The sequence below is a fragment of the Chaetodon auriga genome, chromosome 18 (assembly GCF_051107435.1).
Source record: "Chaetodon auriga isolate fChaAug3 chromosome 18, fChaAug3.hap1, whole genome shotgun sequence".
NCBI classification, from domain to species: Eukaryota; Metazoa; Chordata; class Actinopteri; order Chaetodontiformes; family Chaetodontidae; genus Chaetodon; species Chaetodon auriga.
In genome coordinates, this window is record NC_135091.1 from 14,210,029 (window position 1) to 14,232,990 (window position 22,962).

General features: G+C 42.1%; 1 protein-coding gene across 4 annotated transcripts in view; it reads left to right on the forward strand.

Annotated features, from left to right (window-relative positions):
• Window positions 1-22,962, forward strand: part of LOC143335976 (MAM domain-containing glycosylphosphatidylinositol anchor protein 2) — a 159,215-nt gene that overhangs the window by 55,148 nt on the left and 81,105 nt on the right. For all 4 annotated transcript variants that reach the window (XM_076755712.1, XM_076755714.1, XM_076755713.1 and 1 more), the window contains exons 3-4: window positions 4,415-4,589; window positions 20,678-20,874. In XM_076755712.1, coding sequence (XP_076611827.1) covers window positions 4,415-4,589; window positions 20,678-20,874 — 372 coding nt within the window. The remainder of the gene's footprint in view (window positions 1-4,414; window positions 4,590-20,677; window positions 20,875-22,962) is intronic.

A 22,962-nucleotide genomic window follows, 5' to 3' on the forward strand; every position in this document is an offset into this window, starting at 1 on the left:
TCAAATCTAAAGACTCGAGAATCCCCTCTGTTTTTTCCTCACTTTCTCATTTTCTCTGTATCTCTGAACTGGCTCTGTTGAAAAGCACAAGACACGCAATATGTTTGAAATAGTCTTTCCCTACTGTCCATGGAGGAGTCTCCCTCTGTCTAGTGCTGGGATGATTAGTTGATTAATGATTAGTCAACGAACACGAAGTTTATCTACCACAGTTTTCTTAACTGAGTCAGGTTTATTGCCTGATTAATCAGGCAAACATCAGCTGGTTACAGTCTCTCAAATGTGAAGATTTGCTGTTTTTCTCTGTTTCATCCACAGAAGTTCAATCAGTGCTGGTGTTTCTGGATTTTTCCCAATTTTCTTGACATTTTATAGATATAATTGAATGGTTAAATGGAAAATGAGTGAATAAGTGGTACTGAAAATAAATGTTAGATTCATCCCTGCCTCCATTAAATATAAAGACCCATAAAGCAGTTCTCTTTGTTATCGCTGCCTCTTTGTCTCTGTATCACAGCACCACATACATTCATGTACAGCTTTATCTGTTCATACTTTCATGGCCACTGTTCTCCAGCGTCGTTCACTGTCTTTGATGCTGTGAATAGACATCAAAGAGTCCCTGATGATGAAGCCATCTGCCCCCGTCTCCCCTGCCCTGGCCTCCATCCATTATGTCCACACTACTTTGTTTGAGTACCAGGCTCCAGCAGCCAGCAACACCACATTGCAAACACCTTTTTTCTGTTTCAGTTATTGGCTGGCCAGATTCAACTCACAGCGCCACGGGTCAGCGAGTACAAATAAGCTGACCTCAGGCCCTGGGACTTTTTGCTTTATACAGACCAATTGGAGTATGTGATCTGTTTTGGATGCTCCCATGACAGTTACCCTACAGTGCTGGTGTCTTTAGCAGATGGTGCTTTGAACATGATTTAACCTTCTATTTTTTTTTTTTTTTTTTTATTGCACTGCTTGTCATACGGACTGCTGTATCAGAAAAGGCGCCATCTCAGAGTTTACCCATGAACCACACCCTGTCCAATGCACGCAGTCGTTTCACTGCGGCTCGCAAACGTAGTTTATAGTTCAACACCAGCACAAATAAAACCAGATGAATTTAATGTTTTTCCTTGTCAGTGTGCCTTTCCTGTTTGATTCTGATTTGTGCCTTTTAATTTCAATATCAAAGACTTCACTGCGGCGTATTTTCACACTGTCATCCAGTTTTCACAAGGGTCAGTATGTTCTAATATAGACCTGTAGAGTCTGTGCACTTGCAATTTGTGATTTGGACCCCCTGTTGCTTCTTCTGATCGCTTGATTGTCATGCTCAGCCACACTTGGCTGCACCACTGAGCGGCACAGACCCACCATCAGTGCCTAAAAGAAAAGATGGCAAGCAATTAGAAACCAGTCTGTAGTTAGGGAGAGCGAAACGTCACAGCAGGCATTATGGGAGATTCACCGAAGACGCGTGCTCCAGCATATGATCCCTGCATAACAACAGACACTGGGTGCATTTTAATTAGCTCTTTCCATGACATAGCAGCATGTGTGGTCTCGAGCACTGCTGGGATTTTCAGTCGGATACTAATCTAGCCGAGCCTCTACTCTCCTTGGGAGCAAGTGTTGATCTTTCTATTGGGATGTCTGATTTGGTGTTATTATTGTGTTGACTTTGCTTTTCCCTGTGGAACTAAGTGGTGTCATGTTTTTGATGCTTCTTTTAAAAATAGAGCATGCAAAATGTGAATGCGCAACGCCTTTTTTTTTTCCAAGCTACGTGAGGTGTAACATGAAATCTCAGACCTCATTTACATTTCATGGTAATAATATATGCAAGCAATTGCAAGGGATAGACAGGAATAATAAATGTGTGCCATAAAACAGCGGCTGGGCGGTACATCTCGGGCAGTTTGACTTATTCCCCAGTGTATACTTGCAGGCACCTCATGAGTTTCAGCTGAGGAATGAGAAAAGAGCTGCAAAAATAGCCAAAAAACCTCAGCCAGGCTGTCAGTGGGCTAGGAGGAGCAATTATCATATTGCTCAAATCCGCCAGCTCCTCTCAGATCAAGAGTATTTGCATTGCGCTAAGGAGAGTGAAGAGGGTCAAACTGTTCTCACCAGGCATACTTCAGGACTCCCCCTGTGGGTAGAGGTGCTCAGATGTAAAAAGTCAAAGAAGTGGAGGAATGAAAATAGCCTCAGGGTACAGGGAGAGTTGAAAGCCCACCAATAATGTGGTCTGCTGCCCCCGTGAAACAAACAGGAGCACTTTCCTTTTGAAAATGTGAAGAGTTATTTGAATACCCACTTCTTAGTGTCACTCTAACAATGCACTTATTGATATTGCGCTTTCCTGAAACTCAAAGCTCTTTACACAAAAGGCAAAGGAAATGACTGGGGGTATAAGCTGGGAGAATATTGAATTCTGCTGAGGTCGCCATAAGCCAGCTTGGTTTGTATTTGCATGAGGGGATCCAGAGCGCTGTAGGAGTGACACAAAATTCAAAAACTTTGCTCCATCTAATTTATAATCATAACTTATTTAACTTTAGGGCTTGTTTTGCTGAACTCATGATGTCCCCAACTGTTATAATAGGGCCCCAGATTTTCTAACAGTCGGGCTTTAGCATCGATCACTTGCTGAGTTTGGGCTTTTTTTAATGGAGAGCTTTCTCTCAGTGTCTCCTGATGCATTTGGAACAGGCCGAGTGAAGCCTTTTATTTGCAGTGTATTAATTTAGAGGCGTTTATTTTTAATGGTTATATGTCGACTTAAAAGCTGTAGAAAGGGATGGGAGAGAAGCACAGTCTGGCTGCGGACTTTGTCCTTTTTTTTTTTTTTTTTCAAAGAAAGAGGTTAGTGAAAGGGAGAAACACAGCATACACACACAGTCTTTGAGTTTCAGGGTAGCTAATTTATTTCTGCCACTCTGAACAGTACCACCCCAAGCTAGACAGAGAATCTGAAACTCCTCTGATAAACTTTTGCTGTGTGTGAGTTCCTGTCCTTGTCATCCTTTAGCCGTGGGCCCCAAAGAAAGCCTCTGGAACAGGACGCCATTATCAGGTTTTGGGCCACCCACCCTTTCATTTGCCTTCTTCGGTCTGTTTGGAAAATGACCAAACTTCAAGCTGTAGTAACCTCAGGCTGGAGTCGTCATGGGTGAAAAGCCCACAGCTGGAGCGGCACAGCAGCAATCTCCCAAGATAGCACCCCATCCCCATCCCTCCATGCGCTGATATCCCTGTTCCATCTGATGCAATCTCTTTAAAATGGGATGTTATCAGTATCCAAGTTGATGCCACACCATACAGTGTGGAGATATTGGATTCTAATTCACAGCCTTCCCTGGCTAGACATAGATATGTGAGGCTCTGCAGGCAGAGACAGTCCATCTGTGGCTTACTTAGGATGAGGAACTGAACGGAGCTTTATGCTCCGTAGTTGTGGCTGTGTGGCCCCCAGGCCAGAGTTGTCACAGTACCTGTTCATGCTGTATGCTTTAATGAGGACAGGAGAGGGAGATGATGGAGAGTCAATTACAACCTCATGTTGGAGAGTAACACTATTTCACCTTTCATTACACCTCAATGCCATGGGCTAACTGGGTCTCATCAGTTAGTGAAAGGTACCCATGCTGAGAGGGCCATGCTGAGAGGTCAGTCTTGTATGGAACAGAGGAAAGAGGGAAGCTAGAGGAAGATTTTTAGCTCCAAAGTCCTCCCTTGTTCTGCAACATTTCACAAAAAACAGGATGCTCTTCATCAGTTGTCTGCACATTGCATTAAATACAGAATCTTGTCAAAAACAAGACAGTATAGTGAAGCAAGCAATAACTTGATTTTTATCTGCTTTTTAATCAAATTCTCAAACAGCTGCCTTTATTTACCTCAACTACAGAGAGAAACAGACCATTATTTGAAACAGGCTCATATTAGACACGGCTTCACTTCTAATTTCCTGTTTTATAGCTATATTTAATTATGTTTTCGCAAGAAGCATATTTTCTGATCCTGCCACTACTGCCAATGAAGCCAACACTTCCTGCAAAGGCATTTCACATTAAAAGCCTTCCAGTCACTCAGAGGGCGTAATCCCTCCATTTTCTGGAAGGCCTTCAGTTTGCTTTAATTTTGCAGGATGATTTTTTCTGACAGTAGCTTTACAGCGGCCAAAAGAAACGGATAACTTGAAATGAGTGGAAATAATTAGTAACAACAAAAACAAAACAGCATGTCTGTTGCTGTTGTTTTCACTATTTTCTTGATTTATACTGTATATGTACTTCCTACCTGAAGCGTGTTGGACACCTTACTCTATTGTATGTGTACTGTTGCAGAAGACTCGAACACTTGAAATCAAATCTCTAAGTGTAGCCATTTCTGCACTTTGTTCTTCCAGATCCGATGGACTAAGACAGCCGGCAGTGTGTCAGACCGCTTCCAGGACTCCAGTGTGTTCAACGAGACGTTGCACATTGCAAAGATCCAGAGGACCCAGGGAGGTCGCTACTACTGCAAGGCTGAGAACGGCCTTGGATCGCCCGCCATCAAGTCCATCAGGGTGGACGTCTACTGTAAGTGTGATATACATGGCTCAAAGCTGGAAATGATGCATCAAGGATATTTTTCTTTTTGCTATTATGTATTTCTTCCTGGTTTACAAAGACATCCAAGTGAGGCGGACCGAAAATGTTAAAGTAGCGACAATCAGAGTCTGCATCTGTGTTGCTGTGCCAATACCTAGCCACAGTGCTGCTTTATCTGCTGCCTAATTCTCTCATAAGACACATTATGAACAGCCATGACCCTGAAAAGTTTTCTATTCACAGTTTCGATTATGTAACAAAGTCTCTGAGCAGTACAGTAAAGCAACGGTGCAGCTGGCAGCACAGTTAGCTTTTAAACTGAAAACAGTATATATGCTTTCGTATTGAATCAATTTACAGCCCTGGGAAAGATATTATCACGTGAAATGAAAGAAGCACCCAAATATTACTTTCTAAATTTGTCCAAAATTATTAAAATGTCCTCCATACAGAGGACTGTAAACAGAAAACTGTGAACACAGACAGCTGCAGCACAGACGATTAGCGCTGATCAGTGTGTAACAACATGAAACCTTACAGCCCAATTTAGCAACACTCTATATTTCTACTGTAAGTGAATGTAGTTATTCTGATGTAGAGCATCCAAAGAGATCCCCGCACTCTCCTGAGAATGTTAATTAAGCTAAAAAGCTTTTATTATCCTGACACAGGCATCAACTATAAGTGCACCCTCTCTATCTTTACAGTATCTCTACAGCAAACGGTGAAGGTTCATTAGCATTCATCAAAGCAAACAGTGATTTAGTGTTATTGTTTTTATTGATTCGCCATTGATTGTCCTATTTCACCTCTTGAGTGGTCGAACAGTGGCGAGACGGGGGTGTTGATGCCCTTTCATCACAGTCAGACCCTCAGACAGCCTCCAACAAGGGGGCGTTTATGTCCAGTGAGTAATATGTAGGTGTTTAGTAATCAGCTGTATTCAGGGCGGATAAACTTTCTGTTTCAGCTTCCAAAAGTTCTGCTGAGATTAATTTAAAATCACGTGATCTGTGCCTTTGAAAGATTTTTAAGCCCCGTCCTGAATTTTTCACTTCAGTTTGCCCTCTCTCAGTGGCGCTGAATCCCTGCTTCCTTTTTTATGCCAAACTGCAAGTAAAAATAGATCTGTGAAAACCAATGACCTTTCTGCCCTTAATTTGTTGCCAGCCATCCAATTTATAGTCACAGAAGAAAGAAAGAGGTAGCGGAGCAGAACATGTTTGCACTAAATAAGATGCACTTGAGCCCTCTCCAGTCCATGACACCTTTCCTGTAAAACCTACAATCATTTGATGCATTTTTGAGTGGTAACACTGGCCTCTCTCTGCAGGTGTGTGAGTAGCACTCAGGCAGTCACAGGCTCTGCTCTGCTCTCTTCTCCTCTGCCGATATTTTCTTTCCTGTCTCTGGCTTATTCTTGCCCCTCGGTGTGTGAGCCACATCCTTGTATCTGTTTATTTGGACTGACACGGGTAGAGGTTGTGGAATTGAAACTTGTTTAGAAAGCTTGTGGAAGGCCTTAGTGGAGCAGCAGAGCAGAGGCTGAATGTGTCTCAGCAGCTGACAGTCAGAACCTTGTTCCCTTTGTGCACCATTTCACCTTGGCTGCTCTAAAGAGCTGGGGGAGCAGAGGCGGAAATGAAGCCAGATAGCACACCGGAGACAGACCAGAGGATAATCGGAGAGCGAGGAGCTTCATCATCTGGCATTTTGAAGGCATCAGTTCGAGTTTTCATGCTGTTAGAGGCAAACTAATGATTGAGTGTTTGGTGAATGACGAAGCACAGTTTGATTTATTGATTGATCCCCCTTGTTACAGCAGCAAAAAGATGCTGAAGAAATTGCAGAAAGCAAGAAAGCATATTTAATAACAATACTTTCAAACCTCTTAGTCCATGTAAGTGAATCGTGCAAATATTTGTGCAGAAGAAATCCAGAAATCCAGACTGTATATAATGTCAGTGTACCTGTATCACTGTTATATTGTTGATGCTGCCACTCACTCCACCCTCACAAACTGCCTCATGGTTATAAAATCCTGGATTCCTCAAACTCAAATCTGAAATCCTCATCATCTTTCTCTCTTTCAATGTTGTAGTTGTCTTATACTTTATTGGTTCATAATACACATATTATTATGCACATAATAAAATATATTGGTCTTGTTATATATGTGCATGTATAGGTAATATACACACACTATATTTTAATAATGCAGTGCTGTTAAATATATATAATATGGATGGAAAGGAATACCTGGATACAGCATATGAAATACAACAATGCTAATGTAGTAATAAAGTCTTGTTATATAGCAATGTAAGTAATATAATGCAATGTAATACAGTTATATAATCAATAGGCAATCTTTATATTCTCCATGCAAATGCATCAACGAATGAGGCGCAATGAAAACATGCAGAAAAAAACCTTCAAATACCAAATTAATTTCATAAATGAAAGCAAGATTAGTATTAAGCAGATATTTTTTGCATAGTAGCATTTCAGATTGTTGATGTCCTTGCATCTGGCCTTGTAGCACAGTGTGTGTGTACTTCATTAGCTAGCACTGTATTATGTTGCACACCCAGCAAAAGCACATCACTCCTCCTGAGCAACGTTACAACTGTCCCCCGAGGGTGAATTTAAGTGACTGGCCCCTGCAGTACGTGCTATTTTTAGTGGTTTGCAGCTGCAATTTTTAATTAGTATTAAAGCTGGTGTTATAAAGCCGGACCTCCCAACAACAACACCTTGAATTATGTTTCCTGTCTCGTTAAGAGGCATCTCGTATATGTCTCTGTTCATGTGACTCTGTGTACATGAGGAAAGAGGAAGAAATAATGTTGGCTGATATAATGGACTTCAACATTACTGCAAAGAGAAGATGCTTTACATAACCCGATGCAGCGTGGCAGCATGTTTTACATTAAGAGGCTTAAAGCCTGAATGATCTTTCTACAGTCTCTTCCTTGGTTTTTCTTTTAGATCATTTATTTGCTCTGCTTCCTGGAATCAAGGGTCTTGTTTTCAATTTTCCACTAAACACTAGAGATATTATTCATAGGTGCACCTTTATTAGATCAAAGTATGTTTCTGAAACCCCCTCCCCTTCCTCATAAAGGCAGCCACAGCCTGCTTGACTGCCTTTGATGGATATTAAATGAAGGAAATAAGACACGCTAAATGTAGACAGACGAACGGACAGATAGTAAAAGTTTTCTGCCAAGTTGACTGTGAGGAGCAGATGAAAACAGAAGGGATAATTAATGGTAATAACTGACCTCTGCAGCCCAGAGGAGCTGATATTAGCTATATAGTCAGCTCAAAGCTAACGTATTTACAAAGCTCAGAAGTCCATCTAAGCACATTTATACCTGCTGACACTTCAGTTGTGTTTGTCGGCAGTTCGGTCTGTGGGGATGGTCCTCTGCAAAGTTAATAAAGAACCTTGCCCAACTCCTACACTGATCGATTTTAAGCTTAAGATGCTCACTTCTTTCTCCTACAGGGGAGTCTTTTCAGTGTTTTTATTTAATTTCAGCTGCATTAATTTTGCCGCAGCATCTGATGTTTCATTGAGTGACTGATCGAGGAGCACTTAAGAGCTCTGCATGGGCAGCTTATTGAAGGCTCAGAGTTCATTGACCATCACCAGCGCAATATATCTGAAAAGGATTTGGCAAGGAGGCAACCAGGGGAAATTGTCCACCGACCAAAAAACCAACTGTTCGTGAAAGAGTTCGAAGGCATGAAACACTTCCTACGTACAGTTGTTGTGAATGACTTCATACTGCTTTTCAAACTTGCTACTGGTTCTGAAAAGGTCTCAAACAAAGAGTCATTACATCTTCATTTAGCAATGAAGGATGTTCCTTGTCTGCACATTTGCAGGCACATGTGTGAGGATTTGCAGCTTTTCTACATTTGAAATTATTTTAAATGAATGTGTTTGCTGGGCAAAAGATGGATTTTGAAGGCACCACATTGGACTCTGTGAAACTGCGATGGGCATTTATTTTCTGCCATTTTGTGCACCAAATGCTCAATTAATTCAAATCATTTCATTGAACAAATAATCGACAGGTTAATCGATGCTGAAGGTAATCGTTGGTTGCAACCCAAATGTTAATGTTCTGAATGAACCCACTTCTCACTGATAAACAAGGCAATCTTCAAGCTGAACACTGCTGCCTAATATAGAGGTGGTCAAATTGAACTAGAGAGCGAAACAGAATGATTTCAGCTGATGGAGAAATGGAAAACAAATTGCTGGACCTTAAAACAGCCCCGTCCAGGTCAGCATTTACTGTAGGGGTTGTGATAAAGGACCACTTTAAAACTCACTTTAAAATGGCCTGAACAAGCCTGGCAAACCTGAATAAATTGAGAACACAGAGATGGAGTGTGGAGAAAAAAGACATTCAGCCAAGTTTTCCAGTGTTCACAGCAAAGAAAAGGCACTTTGTACTGTTTGTCCATATGCTAATGTTGGGCAGATGATATTAATGTTGTCTGCCCAGTCAGCCAGTGCCAGTTTGTCAGTAGCTGTGAAATAGTAAGAATCAGGTGGGTGGTGCATATATTGTGAGAAACAACCCACTGGACTGTGGATATCATCTTAGTGAAGCTTTCACACACACACATCTTCACTCCTCCCTGATATTTCTCGCTACATTCCTTCAAAAGAAGGATTAAAATAAGACAATAGTCTGCTTTCTCTGTGTTATCTCTGGAAGGACTTACACAGCCCTTACTCCACACTGCTGGTGCAGAAGCCAGCGAATTTTAATGAGGATGCTGTGTGTTTGTGTGTGCTTGTCAGCACATGGGCAAGAGCCTGAGCTTGAATCATCTTTTGGCAACGGCGGCATTCATCGAGATTCGAGATGTGTGAACGTGTGTGTCCATTTCTTTGTGTGCTAAAGCGTGCGAGGGGAAACAAAAATAGACGCTGCCCATTGGGTTCAAGCACATGCTTATGCATGAACACACTCTCCACTGGTGAGGTCCTGACTCACATACACATGTCAAAGGCTTAACTTGTCTTGGCATACGCCTCCTCAGCTGTGCAACGCTGTGCAGCAGCATGTGGTGTGAGGCTGACTTGGGGAAGTGTGTCTGCTTTATGTTTGCCTTCTATCGATGGAGTTCATGAAGGAGCTCAAAGACCAAACAGCAGCTGATGGTGTTTGTTCAGTGGCCATGCTGGCTTTGCTTTATCCAGTCGGTCAGTGTAACTGGCGCTTCCTATCTCATCAGGTGTCCAATTCGTGCCGCCCTGCTGCAAGGAGCCAGAGTAAATGTGTGCGCAGAGTAAGAGAAAGCAGAGGGTTTTTGGAGAAAACACTGACTCACACAAACAGAATGGGGTGATAAAAATCAAGTTTTGACTGAGGCTTAAGCAGGTCCTATTAATTCCTACATGCTTTCATTACTGCTATCTGCGCTGTGCCCAGGAGAGGCTCATTTGAAGTAATATATTTGGATATATGCAGAGGGAAGTATGTGGGATGGTGATCTCGGGGGAGCCTATTGATTAGTGGGTTCAGTTGGATGAGGCAGGTGCTCGAGGCAGGTTCAGTAGGTTGAGTTACGACTGAGTTTTAAGGAAGACGCAGTTGTTTGGTGGGCCATCTTCTAGTCACATAAAGCTTTTATTTTGATAGTTTCATGAATCAAAGAACAGATGGTCCATTGATTGCTCCTTGATTACAGACAGAGGCTTAAAATGCAACTGTCACCGGCAGATTTTATCAGCTGTAACTATTTGAGCTAATGTTAGCTACATGAGTTAGTCTATGAGGGGCCTCTTTAGTGTATGCCTGTGCTTGAAGATGGCCGACAGGCTTGATTGTGGTTAGAAACGCCCTTTTGAATGTCGTCCTCTGAGTGTCTTTTGTATATATACTGATATACTGTATATATAATATTTGTTTTTGCAGTGACTGCTATTTCCATGTCACATTAGAGACTCAGGTCACATCATTCTATCATGTGACTGTATCATGTGCATATCTAAGGAAATAAATAATGGGCACTGAAGCCCTGCAGTGTGCGAGCTGTTTAGTTTATTTCATCAGTTGAAAATGTCTCTGAAGAGAGAAACATGTCCCAACCAAAAACTGGGCGTCCTCACTACCTGATGGTGCATGCAGGGGACATGTAGATGAAAATAGCATTGGTCTTGTGTAAGTGTATAGAGCTAAATACTTCTTGTATTGTACTTATGATACAGAAAAATGTGAGATCAGACTTTTAGCTTAGATTCTTTTTGTATTTTTAGGATGAGGACTAACCGATGTGCAAACGTAACCCTGCATTTGTAAGGTTGCCGGGGTTGCTGCAGTGTCGAGACCAGCTAATGGACAGTGGATGTGCTAATTGTGAACAAGGTTTTTCTTACACATAACTTTTAACCCCGCAAACTAATGTTGTTAGCTAAAGGTAAGCTCCTTGGCCTTGGGAGTGATATTCAGTTAGTTTACTACTGTAGATATGAAGTCAGTTAGCCAGGCTTAAGGTTAAAGCACAAAAACACACTGTTTGAATCATTCCTCATGCGTTTGCTCTTGTATTTTTGGTTTTGGAGTGGCTTAGAAAATACACCACCCTCCAAACTCTTTAAAAATAGCTCTCACTACAGCCCTTTTCACACTGCTCTGATATGAGGAGAGAGCCAAAGCGTGATGGACCTGCTGTATGTAATTACTGTTACTAGGCTATGATTGATCACCCCTGTTTGAGGGAGAGGTTTAGAAAATGGTTAACTCACCTTGGGGAAAATGCAAAAAAACACAGCGAAATGAGTGTGAAAAATACAATAAATATTATGCCAACCGTATAGAAGTTATTCCATGCTGTTTAAAACTGAATTCAAGCAACACAAAACCTCACACGACGTCTTCATCATCAATTTTGGGACTGAAAACAGAGCATTGTGCCACAAAGGCTGAGGGATGCATCTCGGTATCTCAGAGTGATGTGCTGATACGCGATGATGTATTATACAATCTTCTGAAGAGATCCCATAATGTATGTAGACAAAGATATATGCACAGCTGCTCTTAAGTGCTTTTGGATGTAAATGACCCGGTGTGATGAATGGTGCGATACAGCCACGGAGAGTTATCTGAGCCTTGTTTGAATCAGGACAGAATGAATCAGCACATTATGTGTACATTATGTAAATGTTTGCTGGTTTGGTTAATGGAGGTAAAGCCAGTTCACGACTGCCCATTACTCTTTCAAGGACTTGCTCTGGGGAGGGGCCCTTAATCAGAGTAGTGGAGTCAGCCTCATCTCTCGCCTCTGTTTTTCTCCCCATCAGGAGCCTAAAACGTACTACAGCGTGTTTGTGTTGTGTATGCTAATGTGATGATCTCGTGCCAAATTTCGTTCTTATCTGTTTGTTGTTTTTTAGCCTTTTCTCTCGGGGCGAGTAAAGGCCAGAGATGATGTCTTGACAGCTAGTTATTATTTATCTGCTTTCACCAGTGATTTGGATACGGACAACAATATCCCAATTACAAGATCTGACTGTGCATTATGAGTGGTGAAGAATAATGATGACGCTGATGTCGGGCTGTACTCATTTATAAAAACAGACACTTAATGAGCAGAAAGAAAGTATTTACTAACTGCCTGTGAATGATACACTGTTGTTTGAAGACGTCTCAGGAGGATAGAAGTTTTGAAACGGTCTGAGGCAAAATCAGCTGAAAGATATTGTTTAAACAAATATCATGGAGAGCTTTGGTTTGTGTGCTATTACTAAAGAAGACCAAGGAGACAAGAAATGGTTGTTTACTGTTTTTTTTTTTTTGGGAGGTTGATATGCGATGAAGCTAAAGAAGTCTGTAATAGTGGTATGAAATGTATCATAGAGAACGCTGGAGGCGTGCGTTCAAGACACTGTAAAATGTCCTCGTTTCTCCCTTGATGTAATATGTATGTAATCTCTGAGGAAACAGGACGTAACGCAATGAGAGATCATTGTAAAGTGTGAGCCAATTGGATATCCATTAAAGAAAGTATTTAAGTTGACGTAATGGCCAGAAGGGCAGGGACACATAGAAATATGTGAGGTCTGTCGGTTGGATGTGACGTCCTCACCTGCTGCTACAGTACAAGGTTACTGTTGGGGATTCAATGTTTGTCAGGATGTTTAAATGCCAATTATAAGCATGTGCTTGTACATCAGACATTACGTCAGCAGTCAGATGAGCATCAGCCACCTGGAAGCCAGCCTGCTGTCGAGAACGAGGCTGCTCAATAATGAATGATATCTTGTTATTTTCCTCGATACAATGCAACATCAGTATTCAACACATCCCTCTTAAGCTATTAAGATACACTTGTTCCTGCACAAAATGCTTTCAAATCATCATTAAGGAAGGATCTCCCAACCTTGGCTGCTCTGTCCAAACCAAACAAAGGAGATGGCCATTAGGCTGAAACCAGAAAAGGACTCCATCATGTCACTGGTGCTTTGCCTCCAACTAGAATGGCGGCTTTCTAGGCGTTGTTGTTTAGATCAGTGCTCTGTGGCCTGTTTGTTTTCTAGGGAGATGAATTAGAGAGAAGATGGGCTGAGGCAGACACCACCGTCTAAGGGAGAGGATGAAGAGGAGATTCATTACTCCTCAACCCCTAACACACACAGACAAACACACACACACACACAGCCGAATTGGGCCTCATTATTTCCTCATCTCCATCACTGGGAGGAAGTGAGGGGTTGCAGGCTCTGCTGTGAGGCTGCTGACGTCTGCCCCTCCATTTATCACACACATTGTCCACGTGCACACTCGCACACACACTGGTTTTGTCCACACATCTACAGACACCCAGTGTTCCTCCACAGACAGCATAATTGGAAAAGCACTGTCACAGAGGAAGATGGAGGTGCAGCAGTCCTAAGTGGGCTGTTCCAGCTCTTAAAGCAACAGTTTAAACAGCACAGTTAAAGAGCAGGATGACTTCATCTAGCTAGAGGGTAACATCAGCCACTCTTTGAGCTTAAATATCATCTATTTGCATAGTTTTGACTTCAAGGGAAAAGGAGCAATCAAACGTCTATATTTAAGCTCTGGAGGTTTGTTTATAGTACAAATAAAATGGCTTTTTAGATCCATACTGCATGTTATGTAAATCATTTTTGTTTTTTACACATTAGCAGAGGAGCTCGAGGGCACAAGCCCACTTTACTATACATTAGAGTATCTTCTTGCAATACTAACAAGACCATTGTCCTCTATATCCATTTACAGGCTACTCTCCAGCATGCTCTATCGTTCACTATCGCTCCATTGACTCTATTCTGCATTGCTACTTTAATTGGCAGTAATTACACTTAACCAGGCCTGATGACTGTGGCCTCAGAGAGGGAGTTAGCTGCCATTACCTTAATGCTCAATGCACATCCTATGATGGCTCAAGAAAGAGAGAGAGGAAGAAGGAGACTGTGTGTGTATGTGTGTAAGGGGGTGGGGAAGTCAAGTAAAGAAGATTTTATAGGGAAAGAGAGAGGAAAGAAGCTTTCTCCACCCTCCCCCAGAAGAAATTTAAGTTCAAGTTAAAGCAGGAATGTGGAAATGCTTAATGAATAATTCAGGACTCGTTACACAGCACCACAGAGGCATGCCAAACAGCAGCCATGGCAGGGTGGTGTGTTGCCCTTTACAAACCTTAACCCAACTTGTCCAAACTCCCCCCTCGCTGTGTTCCTGGCAGAGACAGAAGAGCAGCCTTTACAAAATCCCCGGTCTCAAATGTCTGCCCCTTTTACAGTGTATTAAAATCCCTCGCAACTGACCCACTGATTAACTTTCAATTCCAAACTTCAAATATTAAAGCCTGGATTTGGAGTTATGAGTCGTAATGAGCTGTACCCGAGACACACTCTCACACAGAGCTGCCTAGCTTAATAAACCTGTAATGTTTTTATTAATGTGGCACAAGGCTTTGGATATTCATTATTGTTCTATTGATGCAACCACAACAAAAACACTGATTCATTTGTTATTTTTTTATTTTTTTGTTTTTTTAAGAAATGGTAAATGCCAGTGACATGCAGTTCATTACAGAAGTGGCTAATTAGGTGCATTTCCAAAAGCATGTGAACAATGTTTGCACATTGTTATCTCTCTTTTATTGTTTTCGTTTTGAGTACTATATTTTTCATCAATGTTATTAAAAAAACACGCAGTAAGGGCCTTAAATGCGTGTAATATTAGTAATTACAGGATTGTAGACATAGGCTCTGTAGCTATAACCTCTAAATGCAAAAATCTGTCTTTGCCAAATCATTTAATGTTCATATATCCACATTTCCAAGGATGACTCATCTTCTCAGCTGAATAGTTATCATTATAATAACACTGCTAATAATAAACTTTATTTGTACAGCACCTGTCATACAAGAAAAGCAGCTTAAAGTGCTTTACAACAGAGACAAACAAATGTCTCTGTTGTAAAGACATTGCACCGAGTGCTTCTCATAAAACAAAAACATAAAGTGAGCATAAAAACAGGGATAGTAAATTAATGGAAAATAAGATAGAGAACAAAACCCACTGAAAAGCAGTGATAAAATAAAGTTAAAAATAGCGCACATAGAATCCACAAAATCATTTGTCATCATCATTTTCTGTTGAAAGCATTCAGCTGCTTCCCTGATGTCTGTAGGTAGTTGTGTTCCAGACCTTTGAGGTGTATTTGACAAAGGCTGCATCCCTGAGGGCAAATAGTGAACAAGGGTATTCGCAATGTAGCTTAGTTCTAGCCCATTAAGGGCTTTGTATACAAGGACGGGGACCTTCAAATCAATTCTAAATGCTGCAGGAAGCCGGTGTGCTCTCTCCTCTCGGTTCTACAGTAATCGAGTCATCTTGAAATGAAGGTGTGAATCAGTTTTTCGTCACCTTGTTCATGTGAAACTTTAAGCTTTGATCTGAATCTAGGAGAACACCAAGGCCTGTAGCCTCAGAGTTAATCCAGAGAGTTAATTTTCCCACATTATTTAACAGCATTTCCATTTTTGTTTTAGGGCCAACCAGTAGGATTTCAGTTTTGTCCTCAAATAACTTCGAGAAGTTGTTGCTCATCCATTTATTTATAAATCTATAGCTGAGGCATCATTTGGTTCAGCAAACATGTGCAGTTGTGTATAAAGCCACATTATCGAAACATATCAAAATATGTTTATATTTACATACTGTATACATACTGTACTTACATATGTATATACAGACCTATTTCCAAGTTTTTTTTAATTACCTGAAGTATAGTTAAGGATTACTTTTTAGCTGAGGTGCCTTAATATAGTGGTTTTATACACCGTCCAGATTTCATTTACATGTGAACAGTTAGAGGTTTTGCTTGAGTGTGTCAAATGTAAAACTTCATATGAAATAATGCCTGTTATGTTAAAATAGATGTAGAGTGTGGAATAACACCCATAGGTGTGTGAGATATACTGTATAGCATAATATATATATAATACTTTCAGTATCCTGAATAAAACACAGGATATACCGTTAATAACACTGACACACAGTCACCCACCAGAAATGACCATCAGAAATTCCATGTCCCAGTCAGACTAAAGGTTTAAAATTCTGGAGAGTACACTTCTTTGCTTCCTTGCAGAGAGTTAGAGAAGAAGATCAATAGCACTCTCATGCTTGTATGGTGAATATGAAGCCACAGCCAGCACCTGCTGAGCTTAGCTTAGCACAAAGACTGAGAACAGGGGGAAACAGCTAGCCAGACTTATGGAAAACAAGTCGTGTGGGACTTTTTCAAGAGAGTTGTTGTTTCTGTGAGGTTCATAGGCAAACAGCAGAGACTGCAGGAGGTCACTGCTCCAGCCTGAGAAACAGTCCCTCAGTGATATGTTCATTGGCATTTTGATCATGTGGTGAGATGCACTTAGCTCTCCTATTGTATGTGTCCAGACACTGTTTATGTGTTTCTCAGCATAAAAATGTGTTACTCTGCCACATTCAGATACCATACACCGACTGAATGAGCCTCTTCCTCCTCAATTCTTTCCTCTCCCTCCTTTCATCCCTCCGACTGCACATGAAGCCGCTCGGCTCATATCTCATGTCTGGGAGAATGATATTCAGTTTACTGAGATATCTCTGTTACACAGACGTCATCATCAGAGTGGACTTACTGCAGAAATGGATGCGTCGTGCCCTCGCCCACCCTCAAAACACATCCATCCGCCACCACGATCGCATTTTAGTGTAATGCAAAAACTGACACCAAATAGATGCAGCTAGCAGCAGCTAGTTATTGTGGAGTGTAGCCATGAGATAGAGGTCACTGTTGCCAGGGGGTTGAGAGATGGAGGGAAAAGAAATGTTCTGACAGTAAATTACATGCTGGATTCACATATTCCATCAGAGGCCTCCGCATGAGATGGATGTCATATATCACCAATATGGCTTATTAACCTTTCGACCCACATAAATGAAATGCATCAAAGCGCACCATTCAGCATTATATCCATATCATGTTTTATTCGTGCTGTCTTATTTGATGTAGTGTGTTTACACATTGTGTACTGATGTTGCATATTGTTTGCAATTTCCTCTTACAGTACATCGGTCGTGCACGTTGTGCATCAGCAGTGCCAATATCTCAGGCACTGAATCTCCTGTTTAATCCTCACTGCCCGTTATGGAAATGTATTTATTTATGTGTGGCTTTTATTTAAAAGCAGCTACCAGTGATATTTTTAAAAAATCACACAGACTCCACTATTTTCATGAGCCTTTGGCGGACATTTGATCTGGTTGGAGAATGTCTAAAGAGCCAGAAAATAAATTCACCTCTTATTAGGATTTGCTTTTTAAGTCCAGGTCCTAATAAAGAGGCTTGAAGGTGAGGTCCTTCGCAGGGCAGGCTGCCAAGTAATAACTCCTCTAATCGCTTATGCCTGATGCCCATATTTTTCCCCCAAAAATCCACGACAAGTCACCCTTATTTGGAATAAATGCAGGAGACATCTGCTATACAGTATCATCACCTCATTAACCCTGAATCTCAATAGGAGCAAATTAGGAGTTTCTACATGCTCTCGACCCTCCTCTTCCTCCTTTTGTCTGTTCCTCTCCAACCACGGCCCCTTCTCCCCCTCCCGCTGTGTCTCTCTGTCCCTTGGCACGAAATAAAAGCAAATTGCTTATCTTTGACATAACAAGGCTGTTTTTACTCATGAAAGACATTGCTGAAATGTCATTCAGGTCAGCGGCTCCCGCTGGTAATCAAGCTGGGACAGTGATTAGGTGAAATTATTCGCAGGCCTCTGTCGCTCATGGCTGACAGCCTGGGAGCCTGATAGGTGTTCTCTTCCCGGGTGACTTCGGCAGATCAGGCGGACAGAGTGAAAGACATCAAAGCCGTGAAAGAAATAGAAAAAAACTGGCATTAGATTAACACCCGAGAGACAGCCCAAAAGAGGTGTGTGTGGGTCTGTACAAGGATGTTAGCGTGCATGTGTGTGTGTCTTGGGTGTAGGTAGGTGGAGGAGGTAATGTGTGTGAATTTTTCGTGCAGGTGTGCTTTTTTTTGGGGGGGGGGGGGGACATGAAAGGAGGCAGCGAAGGTTTGATGTGATAATGAAGCACCTTCTTTAATCTTCATCTTCTCTTTTATCCAAACAACTCACTTGTGCCTATTTTGTCCAACAAATGTTTTGGTAGGCCTGTAAAGTAGCTTTCTGCTTCTCAAACGGGAACATCAGCATCTTCAGGTTTTGTTCAAACTGCTCTCACTTGAGGAGATAAAGAGATTGGTGATGAGCCGAGTGTTATACCCTTTTTTTGCTTCTGCTTGTCTTGTGAAAGCTCCTCTGACTCACGCACGCAATACGCCCGGTGTTTGCACATTCGTGTGTCATGCCGCCTCGTGTCTTAATATCAGAGAAACCCAGAGCTTTGAGACTTGTTCTGGTTGGTGGAAGTGAGCAGGAGTGATGCTAAGGTTAGCTCGCTGGAGCGTTTAGCTGTACATGGGCAGATTTACCGGCCTGTGAACCCATAAACCTGCAATTACAAACCCTAACAACTCTGGCGCAGGCGGCCTGTACACCGCAGTTTTCCTCTGGGCTCTGGGATTTAAGCTTCACAATCAGTCAAGCGTGACTTCAGAAGCTAATTGCACAAGAGTGACACGCACACACACACGAACACACCATCCTTACGGGAGAAAGAGTGATGGTGGAGGTGGAATTTTTTCAAATTTTAATCCAGTGCGTACATTTCCATATTTCCATATTTATCTCTGCGCTCCTAGCACACACTTCCTCTCTGCATATCATTCCGGCCCTATTAATAGCTCCTTACCTAATGCACAAACATACAGAAACACACCCTCGCACTCTTGTCACCACAAGGGGGGAAAAAAAGAAGACAGCCTCCTATCGGGTCTGACGTTCAAAGACACGTGTTATCCCAAGGTAGATAGGGCTGTCAATGAATCACTCCATTTCTGCCACAGTTGGTAAATTGACTGTTAGAAGCAGGAAACAGATGAGGGAGAAGCTGGGTAGAGCCAGAGATAAGATGTAGGATTCATACTCCCCCCCCCCCCCTCTATAATGAATCAGTGTATTTACTTAGAGCAATCTGCTCCTCTAAAATGGCACCGCAATCGCTCTGTCTTCTCCAGAGCGTTGTCACCCCCTCCCCTGTTTTTCCCCAACCCCCCAAAGGTAATTGCTCTTACCTGAGACACTGTAATGGATCCTGGATGAAGTATTGACCGCTGCTAGATTTTGATTAAGGGGCTGTAGGGCAGAACATGTCTTTAATGAAACTGAAGAATCAGCATTCTCTGGCCGGTGCATTGAGGCTGGATGCTGTGCACTGTGGCCCACAGGCACCTTGATTAGGACCTGATCCTCAGCAAATCCAGGGGTGGGCCACCGCTACTGGATTAAAAGCGATGAATTCATCCATTAATAATACCTAAGGCGTGTGTAGTTTTTCTATGGGGGCTTATAATTGTTAAAGATTTGGTTATTCATTTACTGTCGGCTGCATGCACTCTCTCACTCACATAGTCACACACTGGCTCTCTCAATCACTCAATCATCCACCTTGTTGATCACTCGCTGACACACTAACTCTCTCATTAATACGATGATAAAGGTCAGCCTTTATCAGTTAGAATTTTGGCGTGAGGGATAACTTGCATTAGCTCCTCTCATCCTCTCCCTTTAAATTGCCTTTTTGCTCGCGCTAAAAACTGATTGCATCTCGGACGAAGATGAAAGGGAAGCAGCGAGCTCCCCACGTTCTTTGAGCGTGCAAATGGACATAATCTAAAAGGGGAGTATTAGCATGCTAAAAGACACCACAGCTATGATGAACACCATTTGCCAAGGCTTAATGCGATAGCCGGGTAAGATGATTAACTTTGAATCCATTTAATCAACCACAAGCGCTTTCTCCAATAACCAACTGTCTCGCGTTGGAGTAAAACTTCCTTCAGATCTGCTGGGAAATGGGGTAGAGTAACAGATGTGTCAAATCAGAGTGCCTAAATCGGAGCGGAGGCCAGCCAAACATTATTCTTTGAAGTGACGGACATCAAACATCATTCTGTGCACAGTATTTGTCATCCTCGCTCATGTTTGAAGCTCTCAATGGAGTGCAACTTGGAACACATAGGGCTCGCTCATTGACTGGGAAGTCAATGTGCCCTTGGGCTGCATCCTATTGACTTAAGTGGTTCAAGCAGAGGTCTTCTCACCTCCTTTCACACATCAACCCCTGTGTGCATGCTGATAGGTGGTCCTCCTAATGCAATGAGATTTCTGACCCTTCCGGTCAGATCTTTAACCACAGTAAGGACCGTCAAAGGGAGATTGTATTTGTGATCACTGATATGTTTCTAACTTTTGCCACAGCTAGGCCAAAACATATTTCTGCGTGAAATGTGGTCTGTGGTGATCGATTGATCCGAGATGTCTTCGACTCATTCGTCAATTGAACAGCTCACGGAAAAGTGTTTATTGATGGCGTCCCCCTTCCTGTTTGTGCTCCCTCTCGCAGACCTTGATGACCCGGTGGTGACGGTGCACCAGAGTATAGGAGAAGCTAAGGAACAGTTCTACTATGAGAGGACTGTGTTTCTGCGCTGTGTGGCCAATTCCAACCCGCCCGTCCGCTACAGCTGGCATCGCGGGCGAGAGGTCCTGACGCAGGGCTCGGACAAGGGAGTGGAGATCTATGAGCCGTTTTTCACTCAGGTAAGACAGAGGCAACATGATGTGGATGAAAGGATCAAATCAGAGAGAATAGCAGATGCAAAAGAAAGATTTTATCAGAGTAAAGACTTCTGGCTGTTATCAGTGGAATATGGCAGTTGAGGACTTTTGTTGTGTTGGTGCTTTATGTTGTTCCATCATGAAGACACGCACCTTTAACCCCCCCTCCGCGCACTACAAAGAAAGGACAAATAGGCTGATACAACCATTGTGAAACAGCCATTATCAGCTTCCTGAAAGCATAGCAAAAGATGTGTTTATCAGGAGCTAAATTTGCTGAAGCTCTTTCAGACAGTGCTCTCTCATATTAAGAGATGCTTTCATGACCAGTTGTGGCACCCCAGGAGGGGGGGGCTATCATTTGTAGAAACAGAGCAGTTTCTGATGAGACAATGCTCTCTCACTGTGAGAGGGTGTGTGCATTACAATGGTTGTTTGAATCTATGATTGCTAATTTCCGTTTGTAAAGACAATTTTTTTTTTGCTAACGTTTCAGTTACAATAGATTGAGAGAGCAGAGCATTTGTGCAAAAACAAAAAGATTGTGTTTGATTGGTCTTATCATGTTTGATAGTTTTATTATTATTATTACAAGTAATCAACATTAATGCACTATAATTCAGTATATGGAGGATGATCAGGCCTTAAACAGACGCTGCAAGTATGTAAATGATGACCTTCAACCACTGATGACAATGAGTAAGAAGTGTAAAAACAACACGCTGTCTTCCTGCATTTGCACAACAGAGATGAGTAAGCCACAGATGCTAATTAATGAATCAACACGGCATCTTGTTGCAAAGGTGACATATTGCAACATGAAATACTGTAATAATAATGGTGCTATTTCACTTGCCTTTATGTACAGGAAGAGTTTTTTGTTTCACAGTCCCCACCCCAAACTCGAATACCACCCCTTGCTGTGCTGTGGGACAGTAAAAGTTGCACTCATTAGCCCAATGAGGAGCAACATGAGTCTCACTTACCCAGTTTCACGTAGTTACGGGCATATATGAGAAACTGCCGACACAGAAAGATCGAGTTCTCTGCACAATCAGTTGGATTTTCTTTACAATTTGGAAATTGAGAAGCTTTTGTTCTAAAAACAGGATCTTGTGCTGCCAACAAAGACCTGATTCAGATTGTTCTGTCACTAGTGAGGGATTTTCTATGTTGAATTGGGCGGCAGAGGGAATGGAAATCTACGAGAAAGAGAAAAAGACACGCGAGAGAGGAAAAGAGGCTTAAGACACAGAGAGAGAGAGAGAGAGAGAGAGAAAGAGAGAGAGAGAGAGAGGGGAAAAAGGAAGTGAAATTGATGTTTGGCCAAATGAAGAAAGATGACTGGGAACTAATGGCGTGGGCAAAGGAGGCTGAAGAAGCTGCATAACTGGGCCTCATCAGACACTCTTTCCTTCTCCGTCCTGCTCTTCATACCTCTTTTCTCCTTCCCTCCCTTCTTCATCCTGCCCTCTATTAAAGCTTTAATTGGGTCTGGAAATTTGAGCGCAACCCAAACCCAGAGATTAGCTTTGTGTGAGTCCAACCCCAAATAAATCCTGACTAAACTCCTAGTAATTTGCTCATAGAAATGACTAATAACATTATTTTTCAACAATATGTCTGAACTTGCCTGAAACATACTCAGACAATTGAGTTACAAATTCATAACTGACCAAAATCGAGCCTACGGGCTCAAGTTGAGTCCATTAGAATGCAGTCAGGCCTTCATTTTGGCCCGGCAGATTTGCGAATTAAGTTCGTCTCTTTACCTTCCTCACTCCATTATTCTTCATTCCGGCTTCATTCTCCGGCACCCCTTTCAGTATGCCAAATGTTTTTTATATTCCCACTGATACTATAGAAATGCAGTGGTGGCACGTCAAACTCAAGCACGCAGAACACGTTCATCATTAAGTGAGGCCCAGAGCTGTGCTTTTATTGTAGAAACCCTGTCCTCTCTGCTGCCTGTTACCTTCTCCTCCACCTCTCTCTACATAATTTTCCCTGCAAAGTGCCAGAGAATAGCACAATTATCAAAGGTATAATGGAGCCATATCTCATCTCTCG